This window comes from Canis lupus, chromosome 13 (assembly GCF_011100685.1).
Source record: "Canis lupus familiaris isolate Mischka breed German Shepherd chromosome 13, alternate assembly UU_Cfam_GSD_1.0, whole genome shotgun sequence".
Taxonomy (NCBI): domain Eukaryota; kingdom Metazoa; phylum Chordata; class Mammalia; order Carnivora; family Canidae; genus Canis; species Canis lupus.
Window position 1 is genome coordinate 63,313,970 of NC_049234.1, and position 27,986 is coordinate 63,341,955.

General features: G+C 39.2%; 1 protein-coding gene across 4 annotated transcripts in view; it reads left to right on the forward strand.

Moving 5' to 3' along the window:
- LOC482194 (alpha-fetoprotein-like) overlaps positions 1–27,986 on the forward strand; it is a 53,325-nt gene that overhangs the window by 18,823 nt on the left and 6,516 nt on the right. For 2 of the 4 annotated variants that reach the window (XM_038556311.1, XM_038556312.1), the window contains exons 8-13: positions 3,234–3,448; positions 4,919–5,051; positions 6,658–6,755; positions 9,154–9,292; positions 11,921–12,147; positions 21,170–21,302. In XM_038556311.1, coding sequence (XP_038412239.1) covers positions 3,234–3,448; positions 4,919–5,051; positions 6,658–6,755; positions 9,154–9,292; positions 11,921–12,147; positions 21,170–21,302 — 945 coding nt within the window. Of the gene's footprint in view, positions 1–3,233; positions 3,449–4,918; positions 5,052–6,657; positions 6,756–9,153; positions 9,293–11,920; positions 12,148–17,090; positions 17,149–21,169; positions 21,303–27,986 lie in introns of those variants that run through there. The other 2 variants (XR_005369090.1, XM_038556313.1) reach the window with 2 other exon arrangements.

Below are 27,986 nucleotides of genomic sequence, written 5' to 3' on the forward strand. Positions count from 1 at the left end.
TACAGAAATGCCATTGATTTCTGGGCATTGATTTTGTATCCTGCCACACTGCAGAATTCCTGTATGAGTTCTAGCAATCTTATGGTGGAGTCTTTTGGATTTTCAATGTACAGTATCATTTCATCTGCAAAGAGGGAGAGTTTGACTTCTTCTTTGCCTTGTATTTCTTTTTGTTGCCTGATTGCTGAGGCTAGGGTTTCTAGTACTATGTTGAATAGCAGTGGTGAGAGTGGACATCCCTGTCTTGTTCCTGATCTTAGGGGAAAGGCTCCTAGTGCTTCCCCATTGAGAATGATATTTGCCGTGGGCTTTTCATAGATGGCTTTTAAGATGCTGAGGAATGTTCCCTCTATCCCTACACTCTGAAGAGTTTTGATCAGGAATGGATGCTGTATTTTGTTAAATGCTTTCTCTGCATCTATTGAGAGGATAATATGGTTCTTGATTTTTCTCTTGTTGATATGATCACTAATGGCTTTACGAATGTTGAACCAGCCTTCCATCCCGGGGATAAATCCCACTTGGTCATGGTGAATAATCTTCTTAATGTACTGTTGGATCCTATTGGCTAGTATCTTGTTGAGAGTTTTTGCATCTGTGTTCATCAAGTATATTGGTCTATAATTCTCCTTTTTGGTTGGGTCTTTGTCTGGTTTTGGAATGAAGGTGATGCTGGCCTCATAGAACAAGTTTGGAAGTACTCCATCTCTTTCTATCTTTTCGAACAGCTTTAGTAGAATAGGTATTACTGCTTCTTTAAACGTTTGATGGAATTCCCCTGGGAAGCCATCTGGCCCTGGACTTTTGTGTCTTGGAAATTTTTTGATGACTGTTTCAATTTCCTCCCTGGTTATCGGCCTGTTCAGGTTTTCTGTTTCTTCTTGTTCCAGTTTTGGTAGCTTATGGTTTTCCAGAAATCCGTCCATTTCTTCTAGATTGCCTAATTTATTGGCGTATAGCTGCTCATATATGTTTTTAAAATCATTTGTAAAAAAATAAAAATAAAATAAAGAATAAAATCGTTTGTATTTCCTTGGTATTGGTGGTGATTTCCCCTTTTTCATTCATGATTTTATTAATTTGAGTCTTTTCTCTTTTGTTTTTAACAAAGCTGTCTAATGATTTCTCTATCTTATTAGTTCTTTCAAAGAACCAACTCCTGGTTTTGTTGATCTGTTCCACAGTTCTTCTGGTCTCAATTTCATTGATTTCTGCTCGAATCTTTATTAACTCTCTTCTTCTGCTGGGTGTAGGTTTTATTTGCTGTTCTTTCTCCAGCTCCTTTAGGTGCAAGGTTAGCTTTTGTATTTGATTTTTTTCCAGTTTTTTGAGGGATGCTTGTATTGCAATGTATTTCCCTCTCAGGACTGCTTTTGCTGTATCCCAAAGATTTTTAACATTTGTATCTTCATTCTCATTAGTTTTCATGAATCTTTTTAATTCTTCTCTAATTTCCTGATTGATCCTTTCATCTTTTAGCAGGATGGTCTTTAACCTCCACGGGTTTGAATTTCTTCCAAATTTCTTCTTGAGATTGAGTTCAGGTTTCAAAGCATTATGGTCTGAAAATATGCAGGGGACAATCCTAATCTTTTGGTATCAGTTAAGACATGATTTGTGACCCAGTATGTGGTCTATTCTGGAGAAAGTTCCATGTGCACTTGAGAAGAATGGGTATTCAGTTGCATTTGGATGTAAAGTTCTGTAAATATCTGTGAAATCCATCTGGTCCAGTGTATCATTTAAAGCTCTTGTTTCTTTTCTTCCCCCTCTTCTACTACCCTTTAAAAATTTGTATTGCCAGTAGTCTGTTCTTGGCCTTTTTTCTTTCTTATTTTACACATATAGTCCAAGATGGCTGGCCCGTGGTTTCAAGAGTAGAATTCAGTGGTTCATCACTTATATACAACACCCAGTGCCCATCACAAGTGCCTCCTTCATGCCCATCACCCATCTACCCCATCCCCTGCCCATCTCCCTTCTAGCAACCTTCAGTTTGTTCTCTATCATTAAGAGTTTGTTTCATGGTTTGCCTCTTTTTCCAGCCTATATTCATCTGTTTCATTTTCTAAATTCCACTGGTGAGTGAAATCATATGTTGTCTTTTTCTGATTGATTTCGCTTAGCATAATACACTCTAACTCCATCCCTGTCTTGCAAATGGCAAGATTTCATTCTTTTGATGGCTGAGTATTATTCCATTGTATTTATATACTACATCTTCTTTATCCAGTCATCAGTCAATGGACACTTGGGCTGCTTCCATAATTTGGCTATGGTAAATACTGCTGCTGTGAACATAGGGGTGCATGTGTCCCTTTGAATTAGTATTTTTGTATTTAAGTAAGTATCTAGTAGTGCAGTTTCTGGATCATAAGGTAGTTCTATTTTTAACTTTCTGAGGAAGCTCCAAACTGTTTTCCAGTAAGCCCCATCATTTCTCAACTACATTTTCTCAATAACCCCCAAATATCTTATATATCATTTCCCCAAATACTTCATATTCTCTCACTTCCAGGATTTTTTATGTATGAAGATGAACAATTTTGGAATATTATTCCTCTTCATTAGTTTCCAAGCAACTTTTATTTGTCTTTCAGGACTCAAATTGTTTAATATCTACACTCTGACCTCCATCCAGTCTGGATTTCCAATCTTTTTCCTTCCAGAGTGTCACATATGTGCTTCTCTTACAACTTCCATTATACTGCATTATGATTGTTGTTTACTTATTTGACTCTAATTATATTGTGAGTTTAAGTTTAGAGATTAACTTATTCATACACACATGTACATAATTATTTGTGTATTATTATTTAAATAAATATGTTAAATATGTAAGCTTAATAGTAATATTATAGCAATATATGTGGTAAATTATAGGGACAAAACGTATTCTAAGCTGGAATCCTAAAACAATAGCAACAATAGCAAGACAATAAAACCTTCATTTGTATTTTGTGGAGCTAACCATGGAAACAATAATATCATCTGTCTCCCCTAAGTTGTTTAAGAGATGTTTAAAGAGCTTGTTGACACTTAAGTAAGGTCAAATAGAGAAACCTTCTTTTTTAGAACAAGTCACTATAAATGACCTTTTGGTCTCTCAGTTTGCCAAGGATAAAGCAACACATGATGCCAAGTTTTTCTCTGGCTTTCTAGTAATAGCAATAAAGATAAATAAGTTCAGAATGAAGTCATCAAGAATAACTGCTCCTTTTTATGTTTTATAGAGCCAGCTTATGAACTATACCTGTTCTTCACAGTCAATCCCATCCAGTAAAATTGCTCCATGCTGTGCTCTGCCTGTGCCGTTCCAAGGGGAATGCATTATCAACTCAGAAAATGATGATAAACCTGATCTTCCATCCTTGCCCCTCAGCAGATTTACAGAAGATCGATTTGTATGCAAACAATTTTCCGACAAGCAAGACGACTTCTTGCAAGAGTAATACAGATTTTTGTAAAGTCTTAGTAAGGGAATATTATATTTATGGATTTTTATGGGAAAGATTGAAGACTTGAATGATCAGAGGCTAGCCCATGATGTAAATGAGTGACTACATGGGAACTGTGATCAAGAGGAGATGCTTGATGGAGTCTAACATGGCAGCTACCTATACAGTTCCAGCCACTCATTAGCATATATGAATGAAGGCTTTGAGTGGTTAGGTCTACTGTATTTTGAAAGAAGCTGGAAATTGCTTGATCTTTAAACGTTGACAACGAATACAGGAATTTTTTAACACAGTATGGGTCAAGCGTTTGCAAACTTTGCCCTAAGGTACTCACCCCTAGGTAAGGGCTTCAGATTGGTGTGCCTGGAGAGCTCTTCTATTCTAATTAATTTAATAACTACTACCAAAGCCATGGTGTGGCACTTAAAAGACTAGAGAGATGGAATATTAACATCTCCAGTGTCCATTCAGAAATGCATATTAATTTGTGCAAGACAAACTGATTTCGGTATGTAATATTAAAACAATATTGCTGTGTGATTGAAGTATTTCCTAAGTCATTTTGTGAAGCATTATTTGGAGCAATTAAACTCCAACAAAGCATAAGAATCTGAATTTTCCTCAAAGCTCTTTGTAGGATGATTTTAACTATATTTCTGAAAATACATTTGATACGGCTTATAAAAGTAAATGGCACTGCCTGAACCCACTCATTCCTAAATTTGCATTTGGTACCAGAGAAGTCGATAGGTACAACTTCCTAGTGGAAATCACATTCAGCCATGAGTTAGGAGACTAGAGTTCCAAGTCTAGCTTTGTTGTGCATAAACTTTGGAATGTAGGTCAAGCCACTTAATTTCCTTAGGCTCTTGTGTTCCAACTACTAACTCAGGTGGTTGGATAAGATCCCTTCCAAGATGTCTTTTATTTTTCTGTGATTCCTTTGTAAATATTCTAGGGTCCAAATTTCTTGTAACCCAGAAGAATGTGTAGATTATGCTTGGACTACTCAAGCTTGAAAGCTTATCTAGAAAAGAGGGGAAGATGGCAATTTAATACTTAGCTAGTACTTTCTATCAAAAAATATCTAAAACTTTTATAATCTTGCCTCAAAGATGATTGAAGATGATGTACTCTCATCCAAACACTGGATATTAATTTCTCATAAAAGTAAGTAGTGACCCTGAGCCAGGAACTATCCCCTAATCAGATTGTTTTAATTTCAAGTTCTGAATCGGACACCACTCCTGTCTGACTTCGGAAAAATCATGTAGGTTTATTGATTCCATTTCCTTATCTCAAAATGTAGTCAATAAAACCTCCCTGCCATCCTCCCAAGGTTTCCAAATGCCTAAAATCAGTTAAAATATTGGATAAATTTCATAATAATGATTGGCTTTTGAAAGAAAACTCATGGCTTTTGAATTTTACTGTTTCTAATATGGTTTATGTGGGTACAGGTTTCTTTATGAATATTCAAGAAGACATTCAGAATTGGCAGTTCCGGTGATTTTAAGAGTGGATACAGTATATCAGAATTTATTGGCAAAATGCTGTAAATTAGAAAATCCTCTGGAATGCTATAGCCATGGGGTAAATTCCTTTTTATTTTTTAACTTGTTGCTCATTAGCCATTACCAACATAGGAAAAATTCCAGTGCTATTAGTAGTGCCATATTTTGTAAAATAATTGTGCGTATTCTTGCTAAGTGCCAACACTGCACAAGAAGTATGATTTCCATCTAAACCAAAGGCCACATCATCATACAACTCTGTACATGAGTCATTGTCATATAGATTCTATGATTCATGAAAACTTCTCTGTGCGATCTTCTCTTTTAATGGGTGTCTGCTTGGCACTGTAGCAGGAAACAAAAAAGCACAGGATATTAGGGTAGGGAAAGGTTGACTATTTCCATTAAGCAGTCCTAGAAACTGTCCCTGTTTCAGGCCAGAAATCATATTGTTCACAGGCAGCAGCTCTGTGATGCATGTGACATGAAGAAAAGCAGGTGACCTTACCTATCTGACCAGAAGATCACTTATCCTTGGATTACCAGGAGCCAGGTGGTTCTGGCTTTTGTTATTCTAAGCAATGGTTTACATATTCACAGAGGGTGGGGTGGTGGTAGAGGATTGAAGGCATCTCTTATCCTGTCTGCGCTCAAGCAGGTTCATCTACCACCTTTCTGTTCCCAGAGAGAAGAATCAATGAAGGTAATTTATTCCCCTGTAAGTGAGCACTCTTGGCAGCCCCAGTAGACCTCCGCAATAGTCATTATTGATAATAGCACCTTCAGGGACATGGATGTTTAGAGTTCACAAAGTAACTTTACAACCAGTGTCCCATTTTATCCTAACACCAGCCCAGTTACATGGGAAATGCCAGAATTATTAACTGCATTTTATAGATGAGAGTATAGAGTTTTAGAAGGCTTGAAAGACTTGCCCAACATCACACAGGCAGTAAGGACAAGGCTAAGGGTAAAGTTCAGGCAAACAGTTTGCAAATCTGCTAACATTTTCGCTGTAACAAACACTGGTTAGTAAGATCAGATAGACTGGGTCTTTTAAGTTATGATAACTGATCCTCTTAGTGAAGAGCTAAGCCTGAAAGGTCACTTGTATTTTCCCAGTGGAACTTTATGTGTGTGGTTGAAGCACTCTTTGAACTAGCAGTTAGTTCTGAGAATTCCATTTGCTTTGCTTCAATGTGTATTTGTGAGGTGTTTTACTAAATAGGAGGCTGTTACATGTTTTTATTAAACTGTGACTTTTTAATATGTATCTGTATTTCTATGCCTATATCTGTATCTTTGTATCTAAGCTATTTATGTAAAAAGGCTGTATTATAACCACACACTCTGACCAAACTAGGCCTGTAAACTACTTTTAAGGATCTCTTTTTGGCTTGATGAATGATGTGCATTATGCTTGTAAAATACACCATTTCAACCCACACATGAGTTTATATCACCAGAAACTAAATATCACTCTTGTGGTGCTTCTTTTCTCCACAAAGTACATGGCCATTCCTGTTTTACAAAAACATGTTTTTCAAGACTTGCGAGATCACTAAGTAAATAAAGCCCTGGGTTTAGGAAAACAGTTACATTGAACTTTTACAGAAGACGGTTTTGCAATCTTACCTCAAGATACGCTGTTACAGTGATAATCACTGAATGTCTTTATTTTCCAGAAAGAGATGTTCCAAAGAGTGATTCGTGAAAGCCACGAGCGTGTAAAAAATCATTGTGATTTACATGAGAAATTAGGAGACGCTTACTTCCATGACAGGTATGCTTTCAAGATATTGTCCAGATTTATACTTGTGAGTTTTTGTTAACTCCTGATGCTGAGAGTTGCTGAGTCTACATCCAACCTTAAAATCTCAGAGGCCAAAGAAAAAATTAAATGAGTCCAAAATTAACCTAGCTATCTTTGTCTTGATGATACAAACGTCCACATAGTCTCAAGTGTTTTATGTGGCTTTCTAGGCCGGTTTCTGGATTCTGGTCAATATCCAGAGGTTAGGGAACCAAGCAGGCCCTGGCTGCCTTCCTGTACTCTCTTTGGGGTCTTCTCCCTCCCAACTGGACATTTATTTTGGGGTTTCACCTGCAGTTTTAGGGTTGCTTTGTCAGTTTCAAGTCATGTCATATAGTAAATTTAGTATTTTCACCATGGAGGGTAGAGATGAATAGATACCATAACTATTTGCCAGAGAGAATACCCGAATCCCTTGTGTGCAGAGAGACTGGTAAGTCTGTTGTCTTTCAAAGATTAATATGCTAAAAACCAAAAACCAGTTTTTAGTCATCTTTAGAGTCTTACTGTAATAGTCTATTTAGAAGAAGAGTGTTGAGAAAAAATCAATTTGAATAGTGTCCCATAAATTGAGCTTAAAATTAAGACTCTACTTACATTACATCTGCTATTGTCCCATCAGCCAAAGTAAGTCATATGGCCAAACTGAGCCAAGAGGTAGAGAAATAAACTCAACCTCCTGATTGAAAGATCTGCGAAATATTGTGTCCATTAAAAAAATACATATTTCTCACAACATGACTTGATTTGGCTAATGAAATGCTAAAATTTGGGGAGCAGAAGCTTTAACAACCAATGCAGACTTTCCTATTTTCTCCTTTTCTTCTTACACAATAGCCAGATACATTTGAGATGGTAGCTCATCTATCTGCTTTGGTTCCACAATGATCCAGATAAGCAGAACCACCATGCCAAATTGCACCAGACATGTGGCTTGAGTAAGAAATAAACCTTTGTGGTCTGAAGCCATGCAACAAGGTTGAGGTTTTTGTTATTGTTACAAAACCTAGTGTATTTAAACTAATACAAAAATTGTGCAGGAATTAAGTGATATTTTAAAATAACAAATAAATACATAAATAAAATTAATGTCCAGAATAATGGGTCCAGAAAAATTATTTTCTCAAATAGAATATTTGGCTTATTACTTCTATATTGTGTTCAGTTGCTACTGTCTAGTTTAAGGATTAGGTCTATGGTTCTCAAAATTTAGAGTACATCAGAATTACCTGGAGGACTTGTTAAAACACAGCCCTGTCCCCAGAGTTTCTTTTTCAGTAAGTCTGGGATGGGGCCTGAGAATTTGCATTTCTAGTAAGTCCCCAGGGCTGCTGATACTGCTAGTCCATTAGTTACACTCTGAGAACCACTGGATTAGGTTTCCTGTTCATTGGATGCTACAGCTAAATTCTTTCCCCAACTCCACTATAATATAAATGTAATGATTGATTCTGATTGTTTGTTGTCTTCAAACCAGGTCAGTAGAGACTTTCTCCTTAAAATCTGTCTCATATCCCTCTATTTCCAGAACCACTCTCAGTGCAGGCTATCACTATCTCTCACCTGGATTTCTGGAATGGCCTTCAACTGCTTTTTCCCTCACATCACAACTTGCCCATTTTCATTCGTTTTTTTAAATGGCAACTACAAATATTTTAAGAACAATGCAAATCTGAATCTGTAACTAAGCTTTCTTCCTTTGCCTGTCTCCAGTCCCCCGTCACTAACCCCCTCCGCAAAAAAAAAACAAACAAAACAAAAAAAACCCACAAAGCCAAAACACAATCACATTCCCACTTTCACTCCCCTTCACCTGACTCACTTTATGTTATTGTTAGATCTTAGCTCACATGCCATTTCCTCCAGGAGGCCTGCCCGACCTCCCTGGGATCAGATTAGATGCCATTCTCTGTGTACCGTCAGTGCCTACAGTCACTACATTGAGCGTACCTGCTATCTCACCCATTAGGGTGTGAGCCCCATGAAAGTAGAGCCTATTTGCTGATTGTTGCTGTCCCCCTATTCCTACACTTTATAGACTACCAACACGAGCTTTAATGGCCGTGTATACATTTATTTCTGAAGCTATTTACTAAGTCTGATTTTGTAGCCATACATATTAGCTCTCATAGTGTCTGTGATAAGTACTTCTTCCCAAAAGGATCATAGTAATGTGTGATGTGTGAAGAGGATTCCAGGTATACTGAATAAGTAATCGGGCCATTAGAATAAGGACTAAAACTATTTAAACCCTGTTTAATGCTTTGTTCAACTTAAGCTAGAGATTGTCAAATAATGAGGAAACTCTAGAATTCTTCATTTTAGGCAAATAGTCATTGCCAGGAGTAAGAGAAAATTATTCTTTCAGGCTCATAATCCTTTATACTAAGAAGGCCCCACAACTATCTGCACAAGAGTTGGTTATGTTCACGAAGAATATGGCAGCTGCTGCCACCAAATGTTGCCCTCTTAGAGATGAGCAACAATTTGCCTGCATGGAGGACTTGGTAAGTACATCCATGACTTCATGTTTGCCTGTTCTTGAAGTCCTAATCTCCAGTAATCAATCTCATGTTTTTGGATGCTTCTGTGATCTCTCAATAGAGCTTAATATTCCCATCCCCAGAAGAATTTCTTTTAGGCCAGCTCATGCCAATTGTCTTGATTAGCAGCAGAGGTAAGATGGTTACTTCCTTAATGGTGGTGGTGTCAGACTCAATGAGTCTTTGCTTGGATCATACCCCAGGGTCTAATTCTTGGATTTGCAATTCTCTGTGACACCAGCTGGCTGTCCTACAGTTTAACTCATTCTGACACTATCTACCTGATGATAGTGTCAGATCCCACAGGTTAAGGGCTCAGTCCTATAAGACTGCTCCCATCCCGCTTCAGATAACAACCGCAAGTTCAGGTTGCTCCCTATGATTCTGACTGATCAGCTATAAATCTAAGATTCCCATGACCACATCCTCAGTTCTGATTAATTTGTTAGAGCAGTTCATAAAACTCAGAGGAACACTTGCTTAAATTTACCAGATAAGTAAAGCATATGGTAAAGGAAATAGGTGAACTTCCAAATGAAGAGATACATAAGGTGAGGTCTGGGACCATCCTGAGTACAGAAGCTTCTGTTCCTGCAGAGTTAGGGTGTGTCATTCTCTTAGTATATGGATGGGTTCACCTACCTGGGAGCTCTCCAACACCCATACTGTTGGGATTTTATAAAAGCTTCCTTATGTATACATAATCAATTATTAACTCCATTGCCAGCCCCTCTCCCCTCTCTTAAGAATGGGAGGGTGGTGCTGAAAATCCAAGCTTCTGATCACGGCTTGCTGACTGAGGTCAAAAATCAAATATTTATATTTTCTATTATCTCACATCAAACTCACAAGTGTTAAATTTATTAGAATAACACCAGTGTGTCCATTTACAATGAGAAATGTCTTTCCAATGGCACAATAATTGGGCCTAATAACTAGAGGACACTTCTTCCTGAATCAAAATACTTAGGAAGTTGAATTAGAATATGGTTAGTTGTGCAAATGGAATTAGAAGAAGGGAACGGATAGTCTTAAGGGATATTTCTTCGAGGCTATCCTGAAGAATGAGAAATTATGTCTTCCTCACAACGGAGAACATCCCTCCAGACCCCTGTATGCTCATTTCTCCAAGATGTAGTTTCCAGATCTCTCTCAAGTGGTATTCTTTTAACACTACTGAATTCTTGTTTGGTGACAGATTTCTCTGCCTTATGTTCTTGATAGAACATCTTTCTGCTAAATTTGTCTTTCTTCTGATAAAATAAAATATTTTGATTGCAGATTTTAAAAAAATTTAATCACCTAGCTCTCTCTCCCTTTTATTTTACTATAAATTTTTAAAATCTAGTCATGCCTTTCTTGAGGAACTCTTTCAATTACACTTATGTGTTCCTAAAACCTTATTTTTCTTTCAAAATTTTATTTATTTATTCATGAGAGACACAGAGAGGGAGACAGAGACACAGGCAGAGGGAGAAGTAGGCTACATGCAGGGAGCCCGACATGGGATTCGATCCCGGGTCTCCAGATCACGACCTGGTCTGAAGTTGGTGGTAAACCTCTGAGCCACCCGGGCTGCCCCTAAAACCTTATTTTTAAGTGATCTCTTTGGTACATTTAAAAATGACAAACTCATACATGAAATGTTGATGCTAACTGGTCTCAATTATTTTATCCCCAAATATATAAATGATCAGGAATTTGGGTAGTCATACTTGGAAAGGCATATAGGCAGGCTTGCAGACAGCATCAGGATAAGAATCAGACACACAAGGAGCAAGGCAAGATGACAGTTCTAGAAGAAGACAAGGAAATGAAAGAGATAACTGAAATAGGATCCAAGAATTTCTTACATCATTCATTCATTCATTCATTCATTCATTCATTCAATAAATACTCATCAAGCACCTACCATATGCCAAGTTCAGTGGTGGTTACAGGTATTCATTAAAGAAATAGAAACAAATTGGATTTGAGCTTTTTAATTTGAACTCCACTCATCAATTTTACATTTGAATCAAATTAATAGTACTGTTGACTTGAGGCTTGCTTTTAATTTATTTTATTTTATTTATTTATTTATTTATTTATTTATTTATTTATTTATTTATTTATTATAGTCACAGAGAGAGAGAGAGAGAGAGAGGCAGAGACACAGGCAGAGGGAGAAGCGGGCTCCATGCACCAGGAGCCGGACGTGGGACTCGATCCCGGGTCTCCAGGATCGCGCCCTGGGCCAAAGACAGGCGCTAAACCACTGCGCCACCCAGGGATCCCTTGATTTTAATTTAAAAAAGCATAAGAAACTCCTACCTTAAGTCAACACTGGTCTATAAGCTGGACTGGGAAGGAACGTAGAGGTGGAATCCAAGTGAACTCAGCTTATTGAGAGGAAGAGGGGGGATAAGTCTGGGAACCAGACTGCATCTGACACTCCTACTTTTTCTCAAACAGTGAAATCTAGGCCAAATTAGTAGAAACCAGAATTTGAGAATGCTTAGGAGTCTTATTCTCTGTGGAGTAAAAAAAAAAAAAAGAAAAAAAATAATTACCAAACCTTATGGCTCTTATTTTAATTCTCTTCTGAGAAAGGCAAAACTAATTCTTGGAGCTTTATGCAGAAGACATGAGGCAGAGCCTATCAATGCTGCTGTGGGCCACTGCTGTGATGACTCATATGCCTTCAGGAAGCCATGCTTTGATGATCTGCAAGTTGATGGAACTTACATTTCTCCTCCTTTATCCTGTGACCAAGTCATCAGCCTTAAAGAGAACTTGTGCAAAGCTCAGGAGGAGGAATTCCAAACTGAAAAACAAAAGTAAGAATCTTTGTTTAATTTGTTCATTAATTTGTTCTGCCAACAAGGGATCCGGTATAGAGAACTGTAAACTGGGCCCAGATATAAGTATTATGCAATGAATGGATCAGTTAAATGTTACATTGAAGGTCAACTAGAATTGAGAATATTCTGCAGTTTTGCAATATGGCTATCGTGGGTTGTTTCCTCAATTAGAACATTTTTTGAAGTCTATTGATCAGAAAATATTGACAGAGAAGTATACTAACGTATTTTTCCTAAAATGGGAAATTTGGAACATTTGTAAGTGTGTGTGTATATTACATACACATATATAATGCATATGAAAACATTTATAAATTAGACAATTTTATGAATATGTTATTATTTTGCAAAGTGTTATTCTGATTTGGTTGCCGTTACCAATACTGAAGCCTAGTGGTCAGAAATGTTGCCAGTAGAATACAATGTCCAGACATTTAAGCAGAGTTTCCCAATATGCAATCTATGTGAAAAGGGCTTCTGGATGAAGTCAGTAATGGAGTATGTAGGTTGACTGGAGAGTCTGTTGACCTGGGCCAGCCTCAACCATTCTCAGCTGGGCTTGCTCAAGAGTCAGCTGCTAAGTGAGCTGGGAGCTGGTTGGCCTAAGATGGCCTTGTCTAGGATGCTTTGTCTCTGCTGCACGCGATCTTTTTGCTCCCAGCAGGCTAACCCAGGCTTCTTCACGATAGCCGGGAGAAGGTGGATGTGTGGAGGTCTCTTGAGGCCCACGTTTGAGACCCTGCATGTAAGGTAGGATAGGGCCAGCCCAGATGAAAGGGGTATAGAAAAAGACTTCATTTCTTGATAGAAAGAGTTGGAAAGTCACATTGTAAAGGTCATGAATACAGAGAAAGATGGACAATGGGTCTATTTTTTATAATCAATCTGCCACATGTGGATCATTAAAGCAGTTGTCAAAACTACAGAAAATTATAAATGGTGGAAAGAGAGGTGATTAACTGGGTCTGAAGTCATCAGAATTGAGGGAGAATAAGACTCTCTCTATGTGGCAGGAATAAGTAGGGATGAAAAATGTTAGAGTTTGATAATATGTACTCAAAGGAGCTATGGCTTTTTTAAAAGAGGATGCAGAGGGCAGCCTCGGTGGCACAGCAGTTTGGCGCCGCCTGCATCCTGGGGTGTGATCCTGGAGACCCGGAATCGAGTCCCACGTCGGGCTCCCTGCATGGAGCCTGCTTCTCCCTCTGCCTGTGCCTCTGCCTCTCTCTGTGTGTCTATGAATAAATAAATAAAATCTTTAAAAAAATAAAAAAATAAAAGAGGATGCAGAGAAGAGAAGCTGGAAGCAGTAGGAGACTTAGATACTAAGGTAAGTGGAGTTCAAGCAAAAAGAGCTCCTCTTGGAAGGTCCTGGGGGAAGCTGTGTCCTCTGGGGAGCCTCATGTTTTCATGTAGAGCAAGACGGAGGAAGAGAAGCTTCAGAAGAGAAGCTGTGGATATAGGGACGTTTCCTTGAGAAAGCCTCAAGTTACAAAAGAGACAGAGGATCAGGAGAGCAGTAGATGGGTCAGATTAGGAATGTACAAATGTCAGTATGATGACAGATGACCTGAGAGGCTCAGATTTCAGACTCTGACTGAGGCTGAGGTGACTGAGGCATCAGGGGCTTGGCTGTAGAAGTAGCAAATCAGCACACCCAACTGTAGGCAGCTGATTTGCCCTTTGCCACTGAGAGCATGAGGTGATTAAGATCTCACAGATGGTTGTTGGCCTTTTTTCCAATTCTCTCCACTCCTGCATAGATGGATTGAACGGAACACTTATTGTCAGGTCTTAGAAAAGAGGCTACTTGTTTGCTGCTGCAGACCTAAGGACTGCCTTTCTTAGTGGCATCAAATCACCCATCTTTTTATCCCTATTCTGCTCCTGAGCTTGGAGCCAAGATACTCCCATGGTCCAGGCATTTTCCCCTGGAATGAATTCTGCTTCTGATGAGTATGATGTTAGAGGCCCCATCTGGAGTTGACCAAAGGTGACTGTTCTAGGAAAAGCCAAAGGGTGAAATTTGGTTTTCCCTGAATCAGCAGCATGCATTGAAAGTGCTCCAACCCCCAATGGTGGGGTGATTCCTTATAGTGCCCCTGAGCCTGTCCTTAGGAGAAAGCAAGTGAGCTCTAGTCCTCATTGTTCTTTCTCCCCCAGGATCGTTAGAATTGGTAGCCTACTATATTTGTAATTAATTTATTTACTCTACAATATCCACTTGCAGGATCTCAATATTACTCATCCAACAATATCATCTTTCCAAGTGAGGCAAAGTTTTTGTTGCCTCTGGAACATCCATTTACTCGTGGGCAGCAAGCACAGGCTGTTGCTTGCTCTGTTTTACCATAGCACTTGCAATTCTTAAGCCAACTGACCCTTGGAATCCTTTCTGCAGTCCCAAGGTGAGCCAACCACAAACTAGATGTTGACACTTCCCAATAAACACCCAAGGACCATCGTTAACATTTAGCTAGCCATTCTTTCGTTAGCTCAGGCTTAATGTGAGAACATAGGAAAATGAGGTCTCTGTCACTTCTATTGTGCAGGTTTGCTTTCTCTTGAGGAAGTTCTCCAGGCATAGCTAGGTACTGCTCTATATATGGCAACTCACCAAATACCACAAATTTATGAGGTAGATAACATTGTATGCCATTTTAATTGTAAGGAAACCAAGGCTCAGAAGGCAAGAAGACTTGGTATTAGATCACACAACAGGTAAATAGGTCGTTGAGGTAGAATTTTCACCCAAGCTACCTGGCTCAAGGCACATATGCTTTAACTATCAACATACAGCTTCTAGTGTGCCCTAATCAAGGGCTTATAATATTGGTTATAATTTTTAAAACACTGAGTTCTTGGGGCACTTGGGGTCTCAGTAGGTTAAGTGTCCATCTCTTGATTTCAACTCAGGTCGTGATCTCAGGCTTGTGAGATCAAACCCTCAGTAGGGCTCTGTGCTGAGTGTGGAGCCTGCTTAAGATTCTCTCTCCCTCTCCTTCTGCCCCTCCCCTCCTGTTCACATGCATTGGCACTCTCTCTCTCTCTCTCAAAACAAACAAACAAACAAACAAACAAACAAACAAACAAACAAACGCTGAGCCCCTAGCTAAGGGCTAAAAAATAAAAAGCATGAAATATTAGGAATTATCCTTGTCCTAGTGAATTCACTATATTCTCTGTATGGAGAAAGCAGTAGCATAGAGACAGTTAATGTAGACATTTCTGGAATATTCTGGGAGAATCCATATTGGGAGTCAAGGGCCAAACTGGAAAAAAAAAAAAAAAATCCCTGTTACTTCCTGGGATAGTGGCCAGGGGTCTCTACCACTTTCATCCATTTGTAATTCGGGCTGACTTTCACAGCATAAACGCAAAGACAAGCAAAGAAAGAAAACAGTGAAGGGGCTCCTGGAAGAAAAAGAAAACTTCAGCAATTAGAAAAGAAGGTAGAAGTTGAGATCATGTAAAAAGACAGAGACAATCAAAAGGAAATGGAAGTTCAAAGCAAAATGATTAAAAATCCAATTAAAAATATTGAGTTGAAATGTGAAGACTTTTCTCTCTATGTACTTTAGACTAGAATAAAGACTAGAATGACTAGAATGTACTTTAAGTGAAATGTGGGTAAATGTAATGAAAATAAAAGATTAATATCATAGAAATGAAAAACTGAAAACAAGTTGATGGTTTTGAATTGAAAATGGGATTTAAGTTTTTAAAAGGCAAATTAAAATTTTTAAGCTATAAAATAGAATTAAGAGAACTATTTTTAAATAACAGCAGTCAGGTTGGTAGGCAGAGAGATCAGGGTGGTGGAAGGAGGAAGTGGGCAGGGGAGGTAAATCACCTGCAAGCAGATCACAAGTGTTTGACAGTTTTTGGGGGAGGAAGTCAAGCTTCTAAGTGGCAGAGACCCCAGTTGTAGAAATGACTGTCTTTGTATCTGGAGTTCCAAGGAGAGATAACATGGCTCCTGATACCCCAGCTCTGAATCTCACTTCCAGATCATCTGTTTTCTCATAATGGGAAGTGCCTATTTTCACTTGCCTATTCCAGTACAATTGGGGTATTTCTCCTGGTTTAAATAAGCAGCTGCTCACTGATGTTCTGGAAACCCAGCAGTCTTGCTCGTCTTCTCCCTACTGGTCCCTCTGGGGAAGTGCATTTGGCCACCAGCCCACCCAGCAGGGAGAAAAGGAGAGCAGAGTGATTCAGTGTGACTGAGGTATAAGTGAGAGAAGGGAGAGACACTTCTGGGGTGGGCCTAGAGGGTTAGGGAGAGGCCAAGCCATGAAGGCATTTGGACCCCACTTATAAGTGAGAAAAGAGGAGACTATAGACAGGGGAGCTTTCCTGCCTCTCCCATTAGGTTTCTCTATTACTGTTGAATCTACAGCTCAAATCCTTAGGGAAATTGTAAAGATGCTCATCAATTATTGACTGAATGAGTAAATAAATAAGTAGGAGAAAAGCTGTGACAAGGTACTATTTATTGTGGGAGTCAGAGAAGAAGGAGACTGTGGTTGGAAGCAACTGACAATTTGAAATGGAAGCAAGTTGTGTCATTATTTTATTTTTAATATTTATTTATTCATGAGAGAGAGGAGAGAGAAAGAGAGAGAGAGAGAGGCAGAGACACAGGCAGAGGGAGAAGCAGGCTCCCTGCGGGGAGCCCCATCAGGGACTCCATCCCCGGACCTCAGGATCACGCCCTGGGCCGAAGGCAGGCGCTCAACTGCTGACCACCCAGGTGTCCCAAGTTGTGCCATTATTAACTATTCACCATTACTATTATCTTTGCCATTATTTGTCGCCTTAAGAATGCCAATTACTATACTCTCAATCTTTTAATATCTTATTTTTGGTCCTTACAAATACCTTGCAATGTAGGTGTTCACATTTTCTTTTCATAGATAAAGGTCAGAGAGGATAAGTATCTTCTCCACCCTCACACGAACTCATTGAACCAAAGTAAGTTTGACTTCAAAATTTGTGCCCTTTTTATGACAGTAGAAGGAAAGAAAAGTCCAGATTTTGTGGTAGTAAACTCTGTCCCCTTCCCATGTCAGCTCCTGCCCTTTCGGTGCTGAATCCCCTAAGCCAGACCGTAAAAAGCCCCAAACGATGTTTGGAAACAGGGTATTCCCACAGTGTAGGTTACCCATGACAGTTTCTATTGCCTGGGACTTAAGCAATCCTATGCTTTCATGGATTGGACAGTGAATTTCAGCATCAGGAGTAATATTGTTTTTGTAGGAAAATATTTTCTAAGATAAAATTCGCCAAATTCCAAAGGGAAATAGCCTGTGTTTCTCACTTTTACTAATCAGTCTCTTAAAGACAGATAATTATTATTCAAAGATAGTAGAGACTGGTTTGATGATATATAGAACCATGCAGACTTAAATTACATAGAGACACTTAAAAACAAGTACAGCATTTTTTTTCAAGTGGGATCAAGTTTATGTCTAATCAGAAGATTAAATATGTACAGAACAGTTGAAAAGAAAAAGTAATCCTTATACTATTCTATTTCCTTTTAAAACATCAATTTATGTTATTATTACAGTAATGCATAATCATTGCGGAAAATTGAGAATATAAAGAAGAGAGAAGGAAATCATGACCCTTTTACTCCAACACGGCAGAGGTGCCCATTATAAACATCGGTGTAGTTGTCACATTTGTATATGATGTCACATATGTATACAAGCACAATGTCACATACCTGTCCACATGTATACAATGCCATGTCACATATGTACACCAGTGCACACTCCCACGGTTGCCCTTTGCCTGTTAGTCAATGGTTCTAATATTTAATAATACTATTTTTGCACAGTCTTGTGACTACCTGCTTATGCAAAAATTTCAGTTCCAGCAATTATCCCTAGAGTCCTTAGGGGAGAGCTTATGAAACTCCCTTCACCCTCTGTAATTCCCCAAGCATGCTTTCCCTGGCACCACTCCTGGGCTGCTGGGAACACTCATGCCCTCCAGGTGCTGCTCTCTCCTGCTCAGCTGCAGACCGGATCCCTTGAAATGACAAAGCTGCATTATGTTTTGTCCTAAAAAGGAAATAGTCCCTTTCCCCTGACCCCAAGATCATACACTTTCAGGGGGTACTAGGGCAGTGCAGTTTGTGTGCGTCTCCATGGTTGGCAGGACTCAAGTGAAAGTTCTCTTTCGGCAAATTTTCTAAGTCATCCTGGTCCTATATAACTCAGAAATGAGTCTAATGAAGGCTCAGTTGGGGAACCAAGGAGTCATTCTTGTCTTCCGCTGACCTTTCTTATCCGATGGAAGTCTGTGAGGCTGATTTCTGTCTCAGGAGGAGTCCTCCCGAGTGGTTCCCAATCCTCAGGCATTCTAGGAGGAAGACTGACCTCACTGGTTTGCTATATACGCCCTGAACTATAATATTCCCAGGAGGTCTGAAATCACCATTACTAATGTAAAATGGAGATGACATAGAGCCTTATTAAAAAGGTAGAAGACAGTATTACATGGCATAATATTTATAAATTCTCAGCACATTGCCTGGATCACATTAAATATCAGTACACTCAAATGATGTTGGCTTTTGCCATTATTTTCTAATATAGCTTTTAAAAATTATAACGTATACATTTTGGTCACCAATTTTTCTTCAAAATCACATTCAATGGCAATGTAATATTCCACCATCTGGGTACCATAATGAATTTAGCCATTCCTAATTATTGGACGTGAAAATTGTTTTCAATCTCTACCCATTATACATTGTGACAATGAGCATTTTTGCACATGAGTCTTTGTTCCCATATCTGATTTTCTCTCCTATATTCCTAGGACATAAAATTAGAGGCAAACATGGAGGCAGTTAAAATCTCTTTGCTTCTTTCAGCTCTGTCTGGCAGCCAAGGGGCAGCAATTATGTGTTCTTCAAACCAGCCCTCTTTTTTTTTTTTTTTTTTTAGGTTTTTTTTTTTTTTTTGAGGCAGTTTCTGAAAAGAAATCATTAGCTTGTGCTTTGCTAATATTTTTAGTCATTCTGTTGTTTAGCTTTGTCTATCCTCAAGGCAGCGTAGGGGTGTGAGCATTGCGGGTGGTGGGAGAGGGTAGAGTTGAAATGGCAAGTTCAAAGAGGCATGTCCAGTGGGCTACCATGTTAAGTTGGATGTCTTGTTTTGTTGTTTAATGAGATCAGCATGCTGTAGACAGCTGGGTGTGGCTGATTTTTAGGTTCTGAGGCACTGCTTCACTGGGCAAGGCTCAGAGCTTCAGAGGGCCCAGTGTGCTTCACCCATGACTCCAGGTCGCTCCCATGCCTGCCTTCCCTACGGGTGACCGTGATCTCTGCTGCCAAGTGCCTGAGCTGATGCCACCTATATATTGAGGACTTTGCTGTTGGCCATTTATGGGCAGCAAAAGGTGGTGTCATCGTGTCATCTTAGTCCAGAAGTCAAATGACTCAGAAAGTGGCTCAGACCAGCTGCCCACATTGAGACAGCCAGGAGCAGAGGAGGGCGTGTCTGCTGCTGCGGAGAGTGACACTGACCCCAGGGCATACCTTCTCCCTCAGTGGCTGGTCCCTCTTCTCTATCTTCGCCTGCTGATGGCAACTGGACACAAACTGCGCCTGCCACAGGGGCAGCCCACCCCAGACAAGCAGAGGTTTGGAGTGTTCTGTCTCGAGATACAATACATTTACGACATTATACTTCTATAATATCCTTCATTTTGCCTCTCTGCGGGCAAAGCCTAAAATATTTACTGTCTGCAATTTTACTGGACCTCTGGTTTAAATTGTCATAGAAGTAGCTACTTAGGGGATCCCTGGATGGCTCAGCGGTTTAGCACCTGCCTTGGGCTCAGGGTGTGATCCTGGGGTCCCAGGATTGAGTCCCACATCGGGCTCCCTGCATGGGGCCTGCTTCTCCCTCTGCCTTTCTCTCTCTCTGTGTGTGTCTCTCATGAATAAATAAATAAAATCTTAAAAAAAAAATAAAGAAGTAACTACTTAGAGCCTTGAGATATTTTATTTTACACCCATTCAAGGTGGAAATAAGGCCACTGGGTATTATCAATGTGACTTGAAAATGAAGAATATGCAAAGGTTTTTGGTTGAACAGTAAAATGCTGATTAATGTATTGGTTAAATCTGTCTTGGTCTAAACAGTAAAGAGAGAGAGAGAAGATAACACTGGAAGATTTGGAATACTATTTTTTTAAAGATTTTATTTATTTATTCATGAGAGACACATAGAGAGGCAGAGACACAGGCAGAGGGAGAAGCAGGGCCCACGCAGGGAGCCCAATGTGGGACTCGATCCTGGGACTCCAGGATCATGCCCTGGGCCAAAGGCAGGCGCTAAACTGCTGAGCCACCCAGGGATCCCCAGGAATACTGTATTATTAATTAGAGAGACAGAAACCAGGTCACATTTTTGAATATTCAAAGTGGTTGAAACTACAGTTCTAGGGGAAACTCCGGTGAAAGAAATCAGAGATGATGATGCTCAAGCCACTATAGTTTCAAGTTAGTTTACTGACCTATCATTAATAACGCCTGTAGGACCCTCAACTTCCAGGTGTGTTATACTTGTAATATTTATTTGGAAGTCAGTTGTTCAGAATAAATGTTCATAACAAATTATTAAAGAAAATATATTTAATTTACTGTATAATTTATCTATCATCCAATGCAATAAAAATAGAAAACAAAAATATTTACCCTAGTAATAATTGTATAAAATAATTAAATTCAATATATGAACTATGTAAAAGAGATGTGCTGGAATTAAAGTGTGTTGGATAAAACACGGAGATGGAGATGGGCAGTGTGAAATCTGGGGACACATCATGGCATTTTCAGGGCTTCCCAGCTGCAGAGTGGGAGCAACCAGGAGGCATGGGGGGTGTCCAGCTTTAAATCAGTAAGGCAGGTATGCCAGGTGGCCTTCTAGACTCAGGGACTACTTGTGTTTCCTGCCATTCCTTTCTGATGCAGGCTCCTCAGCAATCTCGTGAAGCAGAAACCATACGCGACAGAGATGCAGTTCCAATCAATTATTGCAGATTTTGCCCACCTGGTGGAGACGTGCTGCCAAGCAGAGTCGAGTGAAATGTGTTTCCGAGAAGAGGTCTGGTATCTCTATTTCCTTCTCTGTTCTCTCAGGGTACTTAGGATATACTGAAATTAAAACACCAATACGTTCTCCATTCCCATTGTGAGTGAATGAGAAGAAAATCATAGTCTGGATGGCTTGGTGTAATCAATTATATTTGGGTTTCAGATATGTTAATATTTATGTTTAGTTGAGGAAAATAGCAGGGTTTGACACAGATAGAGATGAATACCAGAGTCATAACACCAGATGGAGTGGAAGATGTACAGGATTGGGGGTGCGAGGAGGAAGGATGAACCGAAGACTTTGGTAATTGTAGAGAAATGGTGTCCTTGGAAATGTAGTGAAATTTTAAAGAAATAACAGTTTAAAAACCTTTGGGAAAACTGTAGTTTTGTTCTAGAAATTTATGGGGTCACAGTTAGGAATAGTCATCGAATGGAGTGGGGCTTAATGAAGGGACCAGTGAAAAGGGTTTTATATCCTCAGTGGCCAAAAGATCATTAGAACAGGGGTTGAAAAAAAAAAAAAAAGAATGGGGATTGAAGAACATAGAGAGGAAAGAGCAATGAAGAGTATCTATCTATGCTCACCCACCACACTGACTACCCACAGATTGTTTTCTGTAATTAATTTAATTGCATGTAGTTGACAAGTAAGTGATTTCATTTTAAGTTGTAGGACTTCAATTCCTAAGAATATCATGATAGGATGTGGCACAGAAAATCCATGTAAATTCACACAGGGACCCCAGGACGAACTGCTCTCCCAGAGACATGACTTGAAGAGCAGAAACTCAGATATAGTAGATTATAGTATCTGAGTAGAGGAATGCAAAAATGTAGTTAAGAAAAAAAATAATAAAGCAGCCTTTATAGAGAAAAGTGGCTGGGGATGGTTTGGACCAGGGTTAAGTCTAGTGGTGGCCCAGGGAAATGTTTTCACAGGAAATAATTTTCATGAATGCCTTAATTACCTTCATGGCTCTTTTTTACCTATTTAGCTAAACTGGACATGTGTTTATGTTAAAAATCATATACCTGTAGTCTAGTCAAGGTTAGGCAAACTGCAGCCCTCAGGCTGCTGGACTCTACTTCCTGTTTATATAAATAAGGTTGCATTGACATACAGTCATGCCCATTTATTTGCATATTGTCTACTGCTGCCTTTCTGTCCACAACAGCTGAATTAAGTAATTGCCAAACTGAATGGCTGTGACAGGGACTGTATTGAACTGCAAAGCCCCAAATGACTCTCAGGCTGCTTACAGAAAAGTTTTACTGATTCCCAGACTAGCTGATACACAATCAAAGTCATCACTTATGCTAGAGTCTAGTTGTTTATTTTAAAGCCTTCTTGCTTTTTGTAAAGCATTCAGAAAACATGTCTCCACCTGGGTAACAACCCCATAGCCACATAGATCAACACTTTGAAGAAGGGCCTGTGCTTATATCTTGCTCCTGAATAAGAATACTACTTGCTCAAAATATTATTGGTGAACAGCGTGACAGGAAGATTTCTGTGTGCTTTTTTCCCATGCTTTTTACCTAACAGCAATCTTTAACTTAGTGGTTGAAAAGCCCAACTATCTTCCCCTTCCTTCCCCTTCCTTCCCTATTTTCTTTTAGGATTTCTCCCCCAAATTAAAGGAGAAAATAGAAGGTCTCTGGAGGGGCACCTGGGTAGCTCAGTGGTTGAGCGTCTGCCTTTGGCTGTGGTCTTGATCCCAGGGTCCTGGGATTGAGTCCTGCATCAGGCTCCCGGCAGGGAGCCTTCTCCCTCTGCCTGTGTCTCTGCCTTTCTCTGTGTGTCTCTCATGAATAAATAAGTGAAATCTTAAAAAGAGGAAGAAGAAGCAGCTCTCTGAAGAATGTATCATGTTAATTAAAATTTGCCAGAATTAATTACAGATAATAAAAATGCTTATTATCTGTAATTATGCATTATCTCTAAAGTTTGGTCAAGTTTTCCCTTGTATGCTTATTCTAAGGCAGTGTTTCTGAAATTATAGTGTGCATCAGAATCAATTCCGGAGCTTATTAAAACAAATTCAGAATTTCCCACCTACAATTTCACCACTTGAATCAGTAATTCTGGGGTGGGGTGTGATAATTTGCGCTTCTAACAAGTTCCTAGGTGCTGCTGATGCTGGCTGGTTTGAGGACCACTTTAAGAATCACATTGCTAAGGTGCAAGCGGCTAATCATAAACTCTTCCCCAACTCCCTCCTCATATTTTCATAGGCCCAACTCTCAGTGTAAAGCTGGTACCAAAGATGGCAGCAGAAATAATGAAACAATTGGAAAATAACATTTATGAAAGAAAGGGAAAGAATTTGAAGGTATTGAATATAAAGATAAGACTAGAATATTTAAAAAATAATCTTATAGTGTAGCAAAAAATGTGGGAATAGGTGATCAAACTATTTTAGAATCTTATCGTCAAGAATTCTTGTCTTTGTGCTTCTGTGTTTATGAAAGGAGTCTAGGTTTGACTATAGTGCAGAGGAATACCTAGATACCCCAGGAACCCCCATGCAACCAAGACCCCAGAAGTGAAAAGACTCAGTCAACTGGCAGTCTGGGCATGTTCCAAGTTAGCTATAAAAGACTAACTGCTCCAGGGACCTACAGGCATTTTCTTTGTTTTTGTTTCTGAGATTATAATAGTCACTTACGTGAACCTGTTCTGCCTATTAAAAGAGAAAGTGGGCAGGTTTGAAGACTGCCTTTCCTGCTTTGGCTATTGGGAGGATAAAGCATTTTAGACAAGATGGAAAACATATTTTGAGAAGCAAGCCAAATTCTAAGGAGAAAAAGGGTGAACTAAAGTCAATGTTGGAATGCGGGCAAGAGTAAAACCGAAATATATAAAAGGAGAAAAAAAGAAGAAACTCAGCTATACAGGGTGAATTCGGATCATCCAAAGAAGAAGCATCTCACATTTCATGAAATAATAACACAAATTGTAGACATCAGCAGGTTCAAGGAGAAAATTCAGGTCCAAGGAGAAATTCTCTTTGCCAGGTCAGTGGCAACGATAATTATAGCCTGTGATATTTCTCTATCAGCCAATAGAATATACTACAGAGGAAATTAAACATGAATTAGCAGAAATGTGTGCAGGTTGAAACAATGCTTTGAAAATAATAACGTGAAATTTAGCAATGGGAAAAAAAAGCAAGGTTCTACTTTTAGACATGATTTAACACAGGTTCATGTGAAAAGATCTGCTGGTTAAATAGCCTGAACTTAACAACTGGATGGGTCTACTGACCCAGAGCTGCTGCAATCTCGGATGTGTTTCCAAAGAAAAAGACAAAGATCAGATTAAGCAACGTGATAACCCCAACCTATGTAAATCAGGTCATTCTTAGTTACTATGTTTAGTTTCTTATAACACATTACACAAGCTTTGAAAATTATAGAAGTAATACATGAATATGGTAAAAACTCAAGCAGAACAGCAGGGTACGTTTCCCATTCCCAAAAGGTAACCAATGTTAGGTTTTCACTTTTAGTTCTCCTAGTGATAACCATCATTGTTTTATTTATTTTTTATTTTTAAAATATTTTATTTATTGATTTCAAAGAGCAAGAATGAGAGAGAGAGTATGAGCAGGGCAGAGAGGCAGAGGGAGAGGGAGAAACAGACGCCGCACTGAGCGGGGAGCCTGACACGGGGCTGGATCTCAGGCCGCCGGGATCATGACCTGAGCCAAAGGCTGACACGTAACTGACTGAGCCACACCAGCATCACTTTAATAGTTTCTTAAAATATTAAAATCACGTAATGAATATAGTGCACTTACACTAACATCAAGAACCCTATCTGTGAATGCCGTCTTAATCTGTTTGAGTGTTTTTAGTTCTCTTATTAGTTATATGTTATATTCCTTGGCCCTTTAATTCCAGTCAACATCTATTGATTTTTCCAAAACATAGTTAATATGTCTAAACTTCCTTTGACTTCCTTGCCAGCTTTTGTTTTTAAAGCTGTATATACCATTACTTCTACATTGTCTAAGTTTATTTATCTGCTTATTAAATATAAGGTTTTTATGCTTTGTTCATAAGTTGATGCTAAAAACTGGAAACCATTAAATAGTCTATTTAATTGTGTGTTTATCTGCAATATTATTTACATCAATACCACAAATGGATTGACCAACGGTATGATTTACCATTAAAATCTCTTTCTTACCTACTAAGCTACAGAAAATCATGCCACTTTTATTCATTTTGGGACATTTGGACTATAATTTCCTAGTATATCCTTCTGTTTTTGAGAGTTACCAATTGTCTTTCTTTTCCTGTGTTGGCAAATAAAGCATCTACTTTCATCACACCACTAAACTGTTTCAGGCTCTTAATAATGCAGTTTTTGTAATAGAATATTCTGTTATTTTAAAAGTAAATTTCAAAAAGTCCTCTGGCTTAATCTTCCAATTGGATCTAGTTATTTCTAGGACTGATTCATGGCTGTCCACATAGGATCTCATTTTAATGTGATCCTGGGTAAATTGAATTATTTCTAAAATACTATGTTTTTTTCTTGGAGCATTTTATGTTTTGCTGGGCTACATTCTTTTTTTATTGGGGTTCAATTTGCCAAATTAGAGCATAATACCCCGTGCTCATCCCACCAAGTGCCCCCCTCAGTGCCTGTCACCCAGTCACCCCAACCCCCCGCCCATCTCCCCTTCCACTACCCCTTGTTCGTTTCCCAGAGTTAGGAGTCTCTTATGTTCTGTCTCTCTTTCTGATATTTTCACTCATTTTCTCTCCTTTCCTCTTTATTCCCTTTCACTATTTTTATATTCCCCAAATGAATGACACCATATAATGTTTGTCCTTCTCCAATTAATTTACTTCACTCAGCATAATACCCTCCAGTTCCATCCACGTCGAAGCAAATGGTGGGTATTTGTCGTTTCCAATGGCTGAGGAATATTCCATTGTATACATAGACCACAGCTTCTTTATCCATTCATCTTTCGTTGGACACCGAGGCTCCTTCCACAGTTTGGCTGTTGTGGACATTGCTGCTAGAAACATTGGGTGCAGGTGTCCTGGTGTTTCACTGCATCTGAATCTTTGGGGTAAATCCCCAACAGTGCAATTGCCGGGTCGTAGGGCAGGTCTATTTTTAACTCTTTGAGGAGCCTCCACACAGTTTTCCAGAGTGGCTGCACCAGTTCACATTCCCACCAACAGTGTAAGAGGGTTCCCTTTTCTCCTCATCCTCTCCAAAATTTGTTGTTTCCTGTCTTGTTAATTTTCCCCATTCTCACTGGTGTGAGGTGGGATCTCATTGTGGTTTTGATTTGTATTTCCCTGATGGCCAGTGATGCGGAGCATTTTCTCATGTGCGTGTTGGCCATGTCTATGTCTTCCTCTGTGAGATTTCTCTTCATGTCTTTTGCCCATTTCATGATTGGATTGTTTGTTTCTTTGGTGTTGAGTTTAATAAGTTCTTTATAGATCTTGGAAACTAGCCCTTTATCTGATACGTCATTTGCAAATATCTTCTCCCATTCTGTAGGTTGTCTTTGAGTTTTGTTGACTGTATCCTTTGCTGTGCAAAAGCTTCTTATCTTGATGAAGTCCCAATAGTTCATTTTTGCTTTTGTTTCTTTTGCCTTCATGGATGTATCTTGCAAGAAGTTGCTGTGGCTGAGTTCAAAAAAGGTGTTGCCTGTGTTCTCCTCTAGGATTGTGATGGACTCTTGTCTCACATTTAGATCTTTCATCCATTTTGAGTTTATCTTTGTGTCTGGTGCAAGAGAGTGGTCTAGTTTCATTCTTCTGCATGTGTATGTCCAATTTTCCCAGCACCATTTATTGAAGAGACTGTCCTTTATCCAGTGGATAGTCTTTCGTGCTTTGTCGAATATTAGTTGACCATAGAGTTGAGGGCCCATTTCTGGGTTCTCTATTCTGCTCCATTGATCTATGTGTCTGTCTTTGTGCCAGGACCACACTGTCTTGATGACCACAGCTTTGTAGTACAACCTGAAATCTGGCATTGTGATGCCCCTGGCTCTGGTTTTCTTTTTTAATATTCCCCTGCTATTCGGGGTCCTTCTGATTCCACACAAATCTTAAGATGATTTGTTCCAACTCTCTGAAGAAAGTCCATGGTATTTTGATAGGGATTGCATTGAACGTGTACATTGCCCTGGGTAACATGGACATTTTCACAATATTAATTCTGCCAATCCATGAGCATGGAATATTTTTCCATCTCTTTGTGTCTTCCTCCATTTCTTTCAGAAGTGTTCTATAGTTTTTAGGGTATAGATCCTTTACCTCTTTGGTTAGGTTTATTCCTAGGTATCTTATGCTTTTGGGTGCAATTGTAAATGGGATTGACTCCTTAATTTCTCTTTCCTCAGTCTCATTGTTAGTGTACAGAAATGCCACTGATTATGGACATTGATTTTGTATCCTGTGCTGGGCTACATTCTTTTTCTTTTTCTTTTTTAAGATTTTATTTATTTATTCATGAGAGACACAGAGAGAGAGGCAGAGACACAGTCAGAGAGAGCAGCAGGCTCCATGCAGGGAGCCCGACTCTGGACTCAATCCCAGGTCTCCAGGATCATGCCCTGGGCTGAAGGCGACGCTAAACCTCTGAGCCACCCGGGCTGCCCATGGGCTACATTCTTAACATATACGTGCACATGTATGTTTGTGT